The sequence below is a fragment of the Desmodus rotundus genome, chromosome 3 (assembly GCF_022682495.2).
Source record: "Desmodus rotundus isolate HL8 chromosome 3, HLdesRot8A.1, whole genome shotgun sequence".
Taxonomy (NCBI): Eukaryota; Metazoa; Chordata; class Mammalia; order Chiroptera; family Phyllostomidae; genus Desmodus; species Desmodus rotundus.
In genome coordinates, this window is record NC_071389.1 from 8,380,291 (window position 1) to 8,394,057 (window position 13,767).

At 55.6% G+C, this 13,767-nt stretch overlaps 1 protein-coding gene across 8 annotated transcripts in view; it reads left to right on the forward strand.

Annotated features, from left to right (window-relative positions):
* KAZN (kazrin, periplakin interacting protein) overlaps positions 1 to 13,767 on the forward strand; it is a 386,173-nt gene that overhangs the window by 260,434 nt on the left and 111,972 nt on the right. The window contains exon 1 of one of the 8 annotated variants that reach the window (XM_045190537.3): positions 2,997 to 3,181. The exons of 5 other annotated variants lie outside the window; for them this stretch is intronic. Coding sequence is in view for 2 of the 3 variants with exons in the window: in XM_053919999.2 (XP_053775974.1) it covers positions 3,245 to 3,506 (262 nt within the window). In the remaining variant the exon portion in view is untranslated. Of the gene's footprint in view, positions 1 to 2,996; positions 3,182 to 3,226; positions 3,507 to 13,767 lie in introns of those variants that run through there. 2 more of the 8 variants (XM_053919999.2, XM_045190538.3) reach the window with 2 other exon arrangements.

The following is a 13,767-nucleotide window of genomic DNA, read 5'->3' on the forward strand; positions in this document are numbered from 1 at the left end:
CCAGCTCCACTTGCCGGGCACCTGTCAGTACCCCCGTTGACTTCGGGTTCCCACTAGGATAGGATGCTATCTGCTCCATCGCCACCCTCCCAAACTGTGTCAAGATAAACTTTTGTCTGGTCTGTAAAACACTTGAGTGATCCGAGGCTGGCTGTCGTGCCAGTGGAGGTTGTTATTATGTAAATGTTTCGGAGATGGCTGGGTGGAGATACATGTGTTTACTTTGTGTCTGTATAGACTCCGTTTGTGTTTCATAATAACAATAACCTAATGACATGGTGTAGCTGGGAGCACCTGTCTGGGATCTGGGGGCGGTTGTTATTTTCTGGTGGCCCCATGGTCGCCCTTCAGGGCGGAGACAGTGCAGATCTCCTTTGCTGATACATGGGTGACATCACTGGCCTGAAACGGGATCCAGCCAGCAGCAAAACCAGCAAGTGTGGAGTTCTCTCTGCCCCACCACCCTTCTCCCTCCCCGGGTCTGGTCCTTAATGATCAAATGGCATTACTGAGAACTTCCATGGTGTCCAGGCCTTGAGGACAGCCTGTAATGGACATGGGTGCTGAAGCCCCTGGCTGTTACAAGGGGATTTCCTCTGGGAAACAAATGAGACCCCTTCTGGCTTAGAACCACAAGCTGGTATTACTGCTGAAATAGACATTTCAGCCAGGCGGTCCGGGGACTCGCCCCCGGATCTCAGCACATTGATCCCCAGCCCAATGGGATGCTCAGTTTCAGGAGCCAAAAGAACACCCCATTGGATGACAGAGTCCAGTGTGGGGAAGGGGGGAGGGAGAGGGGCTGCCTGATTGGCAGGATGGAGGACTGGACATCTTGACATCACTCATAGGGAGTGTCTCCCTGAGGTCAGCAGGGTGACAGATCCCGAGCTGATGACAGCTCTGACCTCCAGGGTGGGTCACTTCCAGGGGAGGTTATCATTCTTTGCACACAGACTGGGGCCTGCCTGAAGCAGGAGATGCAGACATTAGGTACTTATCCCCTCTGCACCCTGGTCTGCCAGGACACTTGGTGACTCGGTTTCCCCCTTGGCTCTGTGGGAATGACTCCATCTGAGGGGGGGATCATTCCAGAGCCCCAGCAGAGCGAACCAGCTTGGGCTGAGAACGCATATTGTCCTGTCTTTGGTTGTCTGTTCGTTCAGTCGCATTTCTTCAGCATCCGTTCCCGCCAGGCCGTGTTGTAGCTGCCCGGGATGTAGCAGCAAATGAGACAACCGCAGCCTTTGTTTCCATGGAGCTTATTTTCTGGGGGAGGAAATTTCCAGTAGGCAAATACGCACGGGGTATGTCAGGGGGTGGTTAGTGCTGTGCAGGAAACTAAGGCCAGGTGAGGGGTTAGCGTGATGGCAGTGGGTGCTCTTCAGTTTAGGTAGGTGGTCAGAGAGAGAGCCAGCTCCAGAAGGAGATGCATGGGTGCCGAGTCCCAAAGGTAAGAGGGTGCTGCCAATCAGTTAAAGAAACCCAGTCATTGTTTCGAAGTTCTTGGCAAGTTAGTATCTTTGTAGACGGGACACTTTATCCGTCCACATCTGAAGCCCACCCAGACTTCCAGGCCCTGTTGGGATGCCCCTGCCTCCTTTGGCTCTTCTCTTAACCGTCAGCTTAAAGGCCACGGCACCCCAGAGCCACTTGGACCCTCTACCCCCTTTTTTATTAGTCATTTGATTTCTTAGCTCCTCTTGCCCTTCCCCTCACTTAAAGCACAACGAGGAAGGGGCCAGGCCTTTGTTTCTGTGTGCATTTAGCTCCCAGGACTTTGCTGAGTGGGGCTTGGAGCAAACCAAATGCCAAGCTTTGTCTTACTCAGTCCAGGAGCTATGCCTGGGGAAACCGGTACTCAGAAAAACTTAGTGACTCACCCAAGGGCACCCGGTAGGTGTCCCATCCTGGACTTGGTCCCAGATTACAGACCTCAAGGCAGTGTGGAAAGACCTGGTCCTGATCTTAAGAAAGTAGACAAACCTACATTCATTTTCCAGTTGGTGTTTTCTTTACATTTTTGTCGTGTATAAAAAGGTCTGTCCTCTCTTCGACATTCCTGGTTTTGAACGGCTCAGGCTTTTGCTTATCTTTGTGCCTTGAGGTAGGTTTCTGCTGGGTCAGAGGTGAGATTAGATCTCCACTTGGAATTTGGAGGCTCTCAGGAAGCCACCCGCTGGGACTACAGGGGTTTAGCAGGAGCTCCCTTGGCTGACATGTTGGACAAAGACAGTTGGGGGCTCGGCTGTTCTGGAGAACCTAGAGTGAAAGTCATTTCTCTCGGAAGAAACTCAGACCGGTTTTCCTCAGGAGGTGTCCTGTGGCCCAGCACCCTCCCTCCGCCCTGTGGGACTGCTCAGTGAGATGGGCTGCACCTCCCTCCTGCCAGGGCAGGTGGCACGCCAGAGTGGGTCCAGGGTGCCAGCTTTGGAATCTAAACACCCTGGGTGGAATTCTCCAGCTCTCTTGCTTACTTGTCATTTAATGTCCCAAGCCTCAGTTTGCCCATCTGTAAAGTGGGATCATATTACGCTCCTCAGAGCTATTGGGCAGGAATCTGTAACATCCTTCATCCCCACGGAGCCCGGCGCTACCTGTGCAGTAGGGGGCCAGGGCAATCAATGCCTGTTTATCCAGAGTCCACAGAACTTGAATGTGTGTGTGTGTGTGTGTGTGCGCGCGCGCCCGTGCATGCACACGCAAAAGTTTTTAAAATTATTGAAGTTTGAAATGCTGGGATTTGACGAGACAGGTGATTCGGAAGGACTGCTAGATACTTATTTGGCCTTCTGAGTCATTGGGAAATTTCCATAAAGGTCATTGTGAATTCTTCATGTTCTCTGTAATGTTCTGATTGAGTGAACTAGGTGATTTGCTTGGACCCTCCAGCCATTCTGCGGGAAGAAGAGTTTACTATAGTTCCCTTTTACCATTTCAAGAGCCACTGCGCATTGGTGTAAGGAGACTGGCAAACACAGCCTGGCGATCACCTCTCCCACCTACACCACGGCCAGCAGACAAGAGGGGAAGTCGGGTACACTGGCGTGTGCACAGATTTTGGCCCAGCAGACTCACACGCCTGACGTGTCATTAAAGCCGGCCGAAGCCATCGCCGTGGGGATCCGAGTCACCCAGGGCCGTAAACACTCCAGAGAGCGTGGCAGGCCGTGGTTACAAGGTGTGTGCACGCCTGCGTGTGTAGTTATTTCCCTGTAAGTGCATTTTGTGTTCAGCGTGGCAGATGAGTGCCTGCCCGGGAGGGGAGAAGTCAGGACTGCCCCCTGTTCCCACGGGCCACCCGCTCTGGGTACCTTGCGGCAGGCACCATGAAGGTGGGGGCTTCAGGCTTTCTCTTGTCTGCTGTTTGGATCCCTTCAAGAGAGGACAGTTAGAAGACATCAACTGTGGCAATTCCTCAGAGCCCTGGCCAAGAGACATTAGCCCAGTAGATGCTGCCACAGCCCCCAAATTGGAAGAAATTAACAGCCGGAAGGGTATGACAGGTAGGCGAGTCCACCTGGGGTCCCAGCCCACAATGGGGTGGTGCTGAGTCTGGGCCAAGGAGAGGGGGACCCAGGAGTTCGTTGGTGGCGACCTTCCTCGGTTCGCAGTTCATGTGTGGGCTTAGTGGGCTATTTCCGAGAAGAGCCACTTCCTGGTGGCCCATCTGCAGGTGCTCATGGCCGCGGCTTCGGTTGCTGAGCTACTATCCCAGCTAGTTTGGGCTGTAACTTTATCAGAGGCATTGAATGTGTTCAGTACCTCTTAATTGTGCAGAGCTTCAGCAAGCTATCCCCCGGGGGCTTGGAGAGGATTAAAAACAACAGCTGCCAGCTCCTGGGTGCTTTAGTCCCTCACCCTGCGGCTCAGCCTCACCAGGGCACCGCTCCCTTTGAAGTCCTGTGCACCCAGGGAGGGAGGGATGTGTATTTGCCTTTGGTAAGGTCCCATGAATGATGGGGAGCCATTTACGAAGGGCCAGCCAGGAACCAAGCGCTTGTCACTTGCATTCCTGTTGATCTCTCCTCCCCCCTGTAAGATACGTGGCATTCTGCCCATCTTACAGGTGACATGGTTGAGGCTTAAAGAGGTTACACAGGTTGTAGTCAGTGGCTGCTCCAGGCTGCCCCAGGACTATCGCATCTTCTCCCTGAAACTTCCATCATCAGCTGATGGACCATCCCCGAGGGCCACCAGGGCACTAGGCATAGGCTGCGACACTGAGTCATGGGACCCTCTCCCTGGCATCTTGGGCACCGTGGCTTGCAGTCAGCCAGGGGCCATCAGAGTGAGGGGCTCTGGGGCCTAGACTGCGCCCCTGGCTCCACTCGCCCCAATGCCCCAGCCAGAACCAAAGAGGCCAGCTGGCCCTAGACGGAAGGTCTGACCCTGACCATTTGGGAACCCAGAATGCAGAGTCCTGAGACGGAAACCTTAGTAGTGCTGGGGGCAACTCAACTCCCTCCTCAAGGGGAGGAAACTGAGGCCCGGGAGAGGAAGGGACCAAGGTGGGGTGGTTTCCAGGGTCAGTGTGAAAACTAAAGGCACATGGGTGTCTTAGCAAAGCGGCGAGTTTTCTCTCCTCACCCTCTTCTTCCCTGGCCCCCTCAGACTTGGTCCCATGTCTGGGTGCTTGCTGGTGTGCAGATTCTCAGGCCTCACCTCCATTCTGGTTCTGTAGGCGGGAGGGGCCCGGAAATCTGTATTTTTATCAAGTGCCCTGGGTGATTTTTGATACAGAGGTTTCACGGACCAGACTTTGAAAACCTTGGCCATTTGCCTTTCTGGAATTGGGCTGATCTTACAGTAAGAAACCAAGAAGGCCTTATGCTCCGGTGCACCCCCTGCATCCCAACGTCATCCTCAGCAGCATCTTCCTTCCTCCCACAGGGGTCCCAAAGTGGACAGTGGGTATCTGGATGCCCTAGTTAAATCCCACTTTTCCTTTTTCAGTCCGGTCTGTGCGCCACCCCCCCCTTCTCCAGGCCCCCACGGGCTCAGAATCTAAATCCGTTCGAGAGAGGCCCATGCATCTCTGTCTCGCACACTCATGACCTGCACAGCCGGAGGGGAACAGCCCGAGTTCGGCTTTGTCTTTGCGCAGAAGCCCCACTCCGCACCCCAGGCTGCCAGCAGCATTCCAGGGCCTTTCATTTAACCAACATTCCTTCTTCCTTGAATTCCGAGGTGGAGCCAGGCACTGGGCTGGGCTGCGAGGGGCACGGGAGACGACACCCTTGACCCAGGGTGCACTCGGATTGTTTGGACTTGGCACCAGCCCCCCCACCCCCCACCGTGGGGCCTGCTTTTCAGGCCCCCAGCCTGGCCGCCCACCCGCCCTGGCCCATTTGGATCCCTCTGTCGTTGCCCTGAGTGCCGCGCACATGGCAGGCGTGTTCAGCAAGTGCTTCCTCTGTGCTTCCTCTGGCCCCTCGCACCTCGTCAACGTGCAGAGGGGAGCGTGGGTGAGGGCGGAGTGCTGTCACTTTCTCTGCTGTTGGACTTTCTCAGCCTCGGGACCTGGGTGGTAGTGTTGGGGGCGGGAAGGCTCTGCCTGTGGCCCTCCACCACGGCGTGGGAGGCCTGTCGCCCTCCACCACGGCGTGGGAGACCTGCAGCGAGCTGAGTCCTGGGGTCAGCGGGCTCAAATGCAGATTCTTGGGGCCCACTTCCAGAAATGGGCTCCGTCAATCCGGGGTAGAGCTGAGGACCCTACGCCTTTTCTCTCCTTTCTCACTGTGGCAAAACATATATAGCCCAAATGCAGGCGTTTTTAGGTGTACAGTTGAGTGCCATTAAGTATTTTCACAATTTTCATCATCCCAAACTGAATACGCCCTTACTAAACAATTCCTCCCCACCCCCCACCCCAGCCTCCGCTATTCGCCACTCTACTGCCTGTCTCCATGCATTGGCCTGTGCCCGGCGCCTCGTGTAAGTGGAGTCACACAGGACTTCCACACTGCCCACCCCGCCCCCTCGGCTGATGGCCCTGGGACCACACGTCCAACCCCCGTCCTCCCTGCAGTGTCCCCCGTGTTTCCTTCACTGCCTTCCTTTAAAACACCGTCACCTCGCAGGTGTGCTGGGAAGGTGCGGGAAAGAAGTAAGTTCATTTCTCTTTTCCTGTGATTCAAACCAGGGTGGTATTAATGCCTCTGCCACCGCGATGCATTAAACAAACACTTCATCTTTGTTTGGTTGATTTTGTTCAATGTAGGTTTTTGGGGTTTTTTTGAAGGGGATGGCACGGGCTTCTGTCAGTTTGGTTTCCGTAGTGTGCTTGTGGCTGCTGAGCGGAAGGAGCACTCAGGGCCCTGGCCACCTGCCTCCAGCTGAAGGGCAGCTGGTGATGCTGAGAGGTGCAGGGAGACAACATTCCTGCTGGGGGTGCCCTGCAGGGTCAGGGTGGGGGGGCAGATGCATCAGCCCTGGGGTACAGGTGGGGGCTGAGGCCAGCAATCCCTCTAAGCTCTCAGCTTGCTCAGCTTTCCCGCCCTGGCCGCCACATACTGGTGGAGTTGCAGGGTGGGTGGTGCAGTGAGGGGCCGCACCAGGTGGGTCTATGACTTTGCATCCCCAGACTATAGCCACCTGCACACCCTGACCATCCGCTGCTGCCTGTCAGCTTCAGACATCCGACCGAGGCCGACGCCATCACTGATCCTAAGCAGACCTTCCTCCATCCCCGCTGGCCTTTTGCTGGGCAGCCCTCCTTTCCACAGCGCCAGCCCTCACCTTCCTGTGCTTCCTGGAGGCCCTCCTGGCTGCACTAGCGGCCAATCAGGAGGGAAGCTTGCATCCCTGGGATCCCCTCTGCAGGAGTAGAGGCTCTCTCCCCTTGGTTCTGGGGCAGATGAGTTCTCGGCCACCCCTCTCGGCCACCCCACCGAGTCAGGCTGCCGCCTGCCGCAGGTGCAGGGGGGGGCTTCCAGTGTGGACTGGAAACATCTCCCCTGGTGGAGCCTCTCCTCCCTCCTGCACCCTGGGAAAGACCCGAGAGGAGCCCTTTATATAGAAGGGGAAACAGAGGCACTCAAAACACGGTCTCTCCAGGCCAGAGCTGTCTGCTAGGACTTTCTGCAGAGCTGGAAATGTCGCGTATCTGTGCTATCCGCTGGGCTTAAAATGTAGCTAGTGTGACAGAAGAACTGAGTTTCAGATTTAAGTGTGCAAGGCCACCTGTGGCTAGTGGCCACTGGATTCGACGGTGCAGCTGGCTCTGCTTCAGAGCATGTCATGATAGAGATAGCACTGGCCCGTCACAGCTCCCAAAGGCACCGTGCTCCTCTGAGGCTGCCGTGCTGCCCACGTGGCCCCTGGAACGCCTGCGTTGGGATCACTCGGACACCTAATGGTGTGGGTTTTAAGTTCCTAGGCCCCTAATGGACCTGGACAATTAACTGTCCGGGGGGCCCAGGAATCTGCATTTTAGACATTCCTCCACCCACCCTGAAATTTGAGGACCAAGGCCTCCAGCACCTTCCATCTTTATTCCCATGGCTTTTCCAGCCTCCAGTGGCCCATTGGCATCCTTGTGCCTTTGCCCCCCACCCCTGACAACCACGTGAGCCAGGCCAGTGGTTCCCGAGATGGGGTGCCAAGACCAGCAGCATCGGCCTCACTTGGTAGAGATGCAGAGTCTCAGCCCACAGCAACCTGCGGGATCAGAAGCCAAGCTGGGTCCTAGTAGGCAGTGTCTTAATGAGCTACCCCAAGGCGATGCTGACAGAGCTACAGCTTGAAACCGGTCACTGAACGAGACTCTCCTAGGAAGCTCCTTCCGCTTAAATTTTTCCGCAAATCTTCTTCTGTCTTCTCATCCTTCCCCCATCCCTTTCCTCTCTGCCCCAGTCTGTTCTCTTACCAGCTGCCAAGACCTGCCAGGCCCCTTTCACGCCAGGGACTGCTGGGTGTGTTGCGAGATGATCGTGCCTTTTACAGGGGCCTTCGGGGATCCTGGCCTTACCCATGGGGCAGCCATAATGGGGAAGTTACAGGACAGGCGAGCAGAGCAGGGGCCAGCAGCACCCCATCCCCATCCTCTCTCCCTGCGTCCCAGGTGGTGGCCTTCTGTTCACCCGATGCCCCAATCTCAAGAGCAGAGGGCCAGATGGCCCTGTTTCCCCAGGGCCCCCAAGCCTCTCTTGAGGACTGGGCCTCTGCCTCGTCCCCTGGCATCCACCAGCCTGGAGGAGGTGGGCACAGCCTGCACCGGTGCTCCACAGACAGCAGTTGCCTGGGTGTGTGCAGAAGGCGGGGGAGGCCTTCCTTGTCCACGTCACTCCCCTCTGAACCTCAGTTTCCCTGTTCCATGAAATGAGGTCCACAGTGCCACGTGCTTGCTTGGCCCGAGCCCATGGACTTGGGCATGCTTTGCACACTTCAAGGCACCTTACAAATGTGGTCGGCACCGTCGGTGATCTTGTTCCTTCTGGGGTGCTGGCGAGCACAGGCCGTGCCTACAGTGACCAGCTCATCCTGATTAGTCTGCAGTTTTCCTGGGCCCCACACCAGCCTACATTCTATAGACGGGCTTGCACTGGCCAGAAGCCTTAACTTGTACCAGGAGGGTGTCCTCCCTCAGTGCCCCCTCAGATCCAACAAGGCTCGGGGTTCATCCACCAGCAGGACTTGAGCATCTGCTCTGGCCCGAGTTTGGTGCTGGGCACCCCCAACAGTTGGCAGCCCCTCTTCTGACTCCCACTGAGGAGCTCGGGGTATCCTCACTGTGCAGTGAATCAGCCGGCTCATTCCCACCCCCACCTTTTCCTCCTTACCAGGATTATCTTTCCACCTTGCACTAGGTTTCACCCTGTCCCGGCCCCCAGCCCACCTGCAAAGCCTTTCTTGCTCGTTCCCTCCCCTCTGCGTTAGTGTTTGCGAGGCCGTGGGTGGGTGTCATCTGGGCACACTGTAGCCAAGACCAGGTCCTGCTGACCTGTAACCTCCTCAGGGGCAGACACCATGGGGCGCTTCCCATCTGTCCCCCCACTCCCTCAGGACCTCAGGAGGAACCGTGTCTGGCTGATCTGTTGGCACAACAGTGGATGAGCCTCACCTGGCAGGCTGGCCAGCACCTGGAGAACACCTGCAGCCCCACCAGTAATTGCAGGGGGGTTGGAGGGGTCAGTAAACATACCCCAGTTCCCTTCTGGAATGTAGAGCCTGCACAAAGATAAAGGCAGGAAAGGGCAGGTGGAGAGTGTGACCTTGGAGGTGCCAGGAGGGCTCCCTGGTCCCACACCTCCACAGTCCACCACATTCTCAGGCCAGGCAGCCATAGCCTGGGTGAAAGCGTGGAGAAAATGCAAAAACCACACCTCGCCCCACTGGCCAATGAGAAAGAGGAGCTTACAAGAGGGAGGCACAGGAGACTGACAGCTTCTCCCACCCCCAGTTACTTGTTTCTGGAGAGCAGAGAGGGGCACAGACGTTGACTGACGTGTGGAGGGGAGGGAGGGAGGCTGGCTTTGCTCCAGCGGGGATGCTGTCAGTTCTGGAGGTTCAGGGGGCGTGGGGTGGGGTGGGGAGATGTGGGGTGGAGTGGGGGGAGGACTGGAAGAGACACTGCCCGGCCTGGAGCACGCTCAGTCTCATGGATCAGGGAACCTGATCTAAGGACCCCTGCTTTGCAGAGTTGCCTGCATTAAACAACCCAAATAAATTTGGTCCATTAACCACCCCATTTCACAGATGAAGTAACTGAGGCACAGGGAGGTTAAGAAACTTGCCCCAGGCCATAAAGCCAGGAAGCAAGGGAGGCAAGATTCAGCCTAAGAGCCGAGCCGGAGCCTGAGGTTGCCAGCACTTTCCTGTCCCCACTGCGGTCAACACTGCAGTATCACTTGTGTCTGGCCTCAGCTGTGGCATGGCAGAGTCGGAATTGAGGAATAACAGAGATGCTGTCCCTCAGAGGTATCAGGCACAGCCCAGCCCTGGTGGGGAGCTCCCTGGGGCCCCGTCCCTGAGCTGGGCTGCGCCCTTGTGAAGTGAGAGGGTCTTGGGGCGGCTCCTCAAACTCCAGCCATAGGCTCAGGTGGGGGTGGGTTCTGCACAGGTGTTTGCTGCTGCTCTTGGCCTTCACGTGTTAGCGATCACAGAGGTGAGAGGAGGGTTCAGGGACTCTCTAGTTCACCCCGTGAGGTAGGGAGGCATGATCTCCACCAGTAAGGGTGGCACCTGAGGTTCAGAGAGGCCTATGCTTAGTGCTCAATAACTGTTTATCAAGGGAAAAACTAACTTGGTATTGTTTGCGCTTCCCACTTTCCTCCCACCTGCCCAGGCAGTCACGTAGTTACAGGACCGTCTGAGTTGCAAATGTTAGAAACAACTGGAACTGACTCATAAAAAGGAAACTAATAGCTCCCCGTAACTGAAATAATCAGAGGTAGAGCTAACTTTAGGCACAGCTGCAACCTGGGGCTCAAATGATGTCATCTCCCAACTCTCCTTTCATCTGTTTGGGCTCTGTCCTCTCTGGTGGCAAAAATGACCACCAAGTCTAAGTAACCTTTACCTTTCTAGGATTCTCATGTAGAGAGCACACTCCATTCCTAGGATATCCAGCAGAAATCCCAGGGGTGACTCTCATTGGCTTAGCTTTAATCCCGTGACAGCTCTGAACCAATCCCTTGGTCCATTAGCATGGAATGCATTGATTAGCCAGACCCAGGTCATGTGCCCTTCCCTGGAAAAAGTTGGGGTTGTTGGCCTCCAGTGAAACACGCAGGCTGAAAGTGGGGTTTTTCTCAAAGGAAAGTCAGGAAGAATGTTCATCGCTGGGAATGGAAGCCGGGAGGCAGACCCCGGAGCTGCCCCCCCGCATACTGTGGCGATGATTCCTTTAGCACCTTGTGAATTTGTTCCCCTGGCTAGGTATCGTGGGAGTCAAAGGAAAGCCTCAGGTGCAGACCCTATTGCCTAATTATTTTGCAGAGTTTCTTGAGCACCTGCCACGGGCCAGACCCTGTTCTGGATCCCTGTGGAGAAGCTCAGTTTCCTCTTCTATTACTTGTCCAAGTCTTTCTCCCCTTTCCCTTCCTTCTCCTTCTCTGAGGAGCAGGTAAGAAGTTGCCACCTCCCAGAGTCCTCTGCCTTCTCCTGGTCATAGGTAATTACAACCCTTCCTTTCTCCCCCACCCTTCTGTTTATGCTGCTTTTATCACACCTGCCCCCAGTGGCTTGTTGGCTTTCTGAGCATGGGGCCTTGGAGGGGTTGATTTGAACATCCCCACCCCAGTGTGCCTGCTCCCTCCTTGGCCGGCATAAGTGCATGCTGTGACCAGCCTCCTGCAGCGTCTCTGGTATGGCAGAGCACACACAGGTCAGTGGCGGCAGCTGGCACTCGGCGCGTTCCAGGCGGCATCTGCTTCTCTCAACCTTCCCATCGGAAGTCAGGTTTTCCGGCTGCCGCTGGAGCTTGGCCACCTCCCTGGAAATCACTGATTGATCCCCCTAGATAGGCCCTGAATCCATTCCCAGCAAGGCAGGGAGTGGGCAGCTCAGAAAGGTAAGAATTTAGCAAAAGGGCCCAGGGGGCTTGCCTCTGTGCCTGGGGCTGTTTAGGGCACAGGTACCGGCTCCCCATTTCACTTGGTATCAGCCCCCCATGGAGGAGAGAGAGTGAGCTCCCACACTGAGACAAGTACCTGGACCCAGGGCTGTGAATGAGGGGACATGGAGACCGGGCACCAAATGCTCAGAGCCACGGAGCCAGGCTGCCTGGGTGCAAACTGTTCCAAGCTACTTAACCTCTCTGCACCTTGGTTAATTCACCTGTGAATTGGGATGCCCTCCCTAGCTAGTAGGGGTAAATGAGATTGTATGCACAGTGCTGAGCACTGTGCTTGGCACATAGTAGATGCTCAAGGGAGAAAAACAGCACTGAAATGGGTGCTGGAGTGGTATGAGGTGACCAGAGAGATGCCCAAGTTGGACAAATCTGAGCGGATGATCAGCAGGAGATAAAGTCGTGGAGGCACGGGGAGGTCTTGCTGGGGAGGGGTTTCTAGAGAAGCATCAGCTGGGGCTGGCCTGCTCTCCAACACAGGCGGGCGTCTGATGGCACTTTGTCAGGAGCGGGGGAGTTGAGGGAAGCCCACACCAGAGCTCTTGGCCATGCTGCTTATTAATCTTCCTGAACCTCAGGATCCTCATCTTCTAACGTGGGAATGATGGAACGCACCCTGCAGGGCTTGATAGCATTCTGCAGGTGCTTAGTAAGTGGAGCGACTGTTGTGTAATAAGCCATCTTAAATGGATTGCATATAATGAAACGATGTTGATCAAGTGTGAGGTCTGCACTGGCATCGGCAGTACAGGACATGCCTTTCCACGGAGCGGGGGGTGTGTACCTGAGGGTGTGGTTCACCATGCACTTTTCTGCCTATTGGGATGCAGAGAGTCTTGGCCATGACTGAGCTTTGTTCTCCTCGGCATACAGTCAGGGCCTGGGCCCTGTGCTGGGCAGGAAGTACATGTGGGGGGCCACACACAGGCTATGCATGACCCCGCAGCCAGCCTCAGAATGCCAGTTCTGACTGAGACTTCACCCAGCCTGGCCATCATCCCCCAGGGAGGGCCCTGCCTCTTGCTGCAGCACTCACAGCCAGGGAAGCTCAAGTCAAAGCTGGGCTTGTTTTAATGTCACATCAGGCAACCTCAAGAAAGTCCACGTAGGGACCGCCAACCATGGAGGGACTCAGCAGGAGTGCTGGGAGCCTGGGGCCATGCTCTCGCGCAGCTCGCTCGCTCGCTCTCGTGCTGGCTCTCTCTCTCTCTCTCTCTCTCTCTCTCTCTCTCTCTCTCTCTCTCTCTATCTCTATCTCTCTATCTCTCTATCTCTCTATCTCTATATCTCTATTGCACCTCCCTCCTATTGGCCCTCAAGGATTCGCCCTAGCTTTACTGCTCTGCCAGTAACCCCATGGCCTGGCCTATAACCTTTCAGTCTTCTCAATGCCTGGGAGACAGAGAATCTGATTAGTCCCTGCCTAACCAATTGTCTGACAGAACCTGCATCAGGTGACCCACCCTGGTCCAGTCAGCTGCATCTGTAAGGGTGGGCAGGGTACCTGGTGTATCAGGCTGCTTCCTTTCAGGGGCTTTGAGTAAGTAGTTACTTAGGAAATGTGAGGCAAAGACAACTAATTGACTCAATGTCCAGTACAGATGTTTCTTCTGAGTTTGAATGCCTTCCAAGATTGGAACTCATATCCTCTCTAGGCAGCCCCTATAATTTTTGATTCATTTTAAGCTTTCACTCACCTTTATATTGAGCCAAAGCTTGCTCTCACTGTGGCCTCCAGTCTCTGGCCCATGTCCTGCTATTTGAGGATCTTACACACTTAATCTGTTTCCTCCGACAAGAAAAGACAGACACGGCGGCTTCCTGCACCAGCTTTGTTTCCCCGGGTGTCTTTCCTCCCAGCTGGGACAGAGCAGATTGCGCTGGGGAGGAGTGTAGGGCAGGGCGTCTTGCTCTGATCCACCCAGCGGGAGCCCTTCATGAGGCTGGACAGAGCTGCAGGAGCCAGAACCTCCCCTTGCATGTCCGAGAATGTCCCCCACACCCAGCCAGGTGCTCCAGGCTCTCCTGATGTTTGTTAAGAGGACTTGTCAGGAGCCTAAGGCATCAGGGGGTCCTCCTGGGAACAGGCAGGGGGACAGGGAGCTAGAAACTCCACACGATGCTTCTAGGGCAAGTGGGGCGGGCACAGTCACCTGGCCAGGACAGGGCTCCAGAATTAGGACTCCATTCCC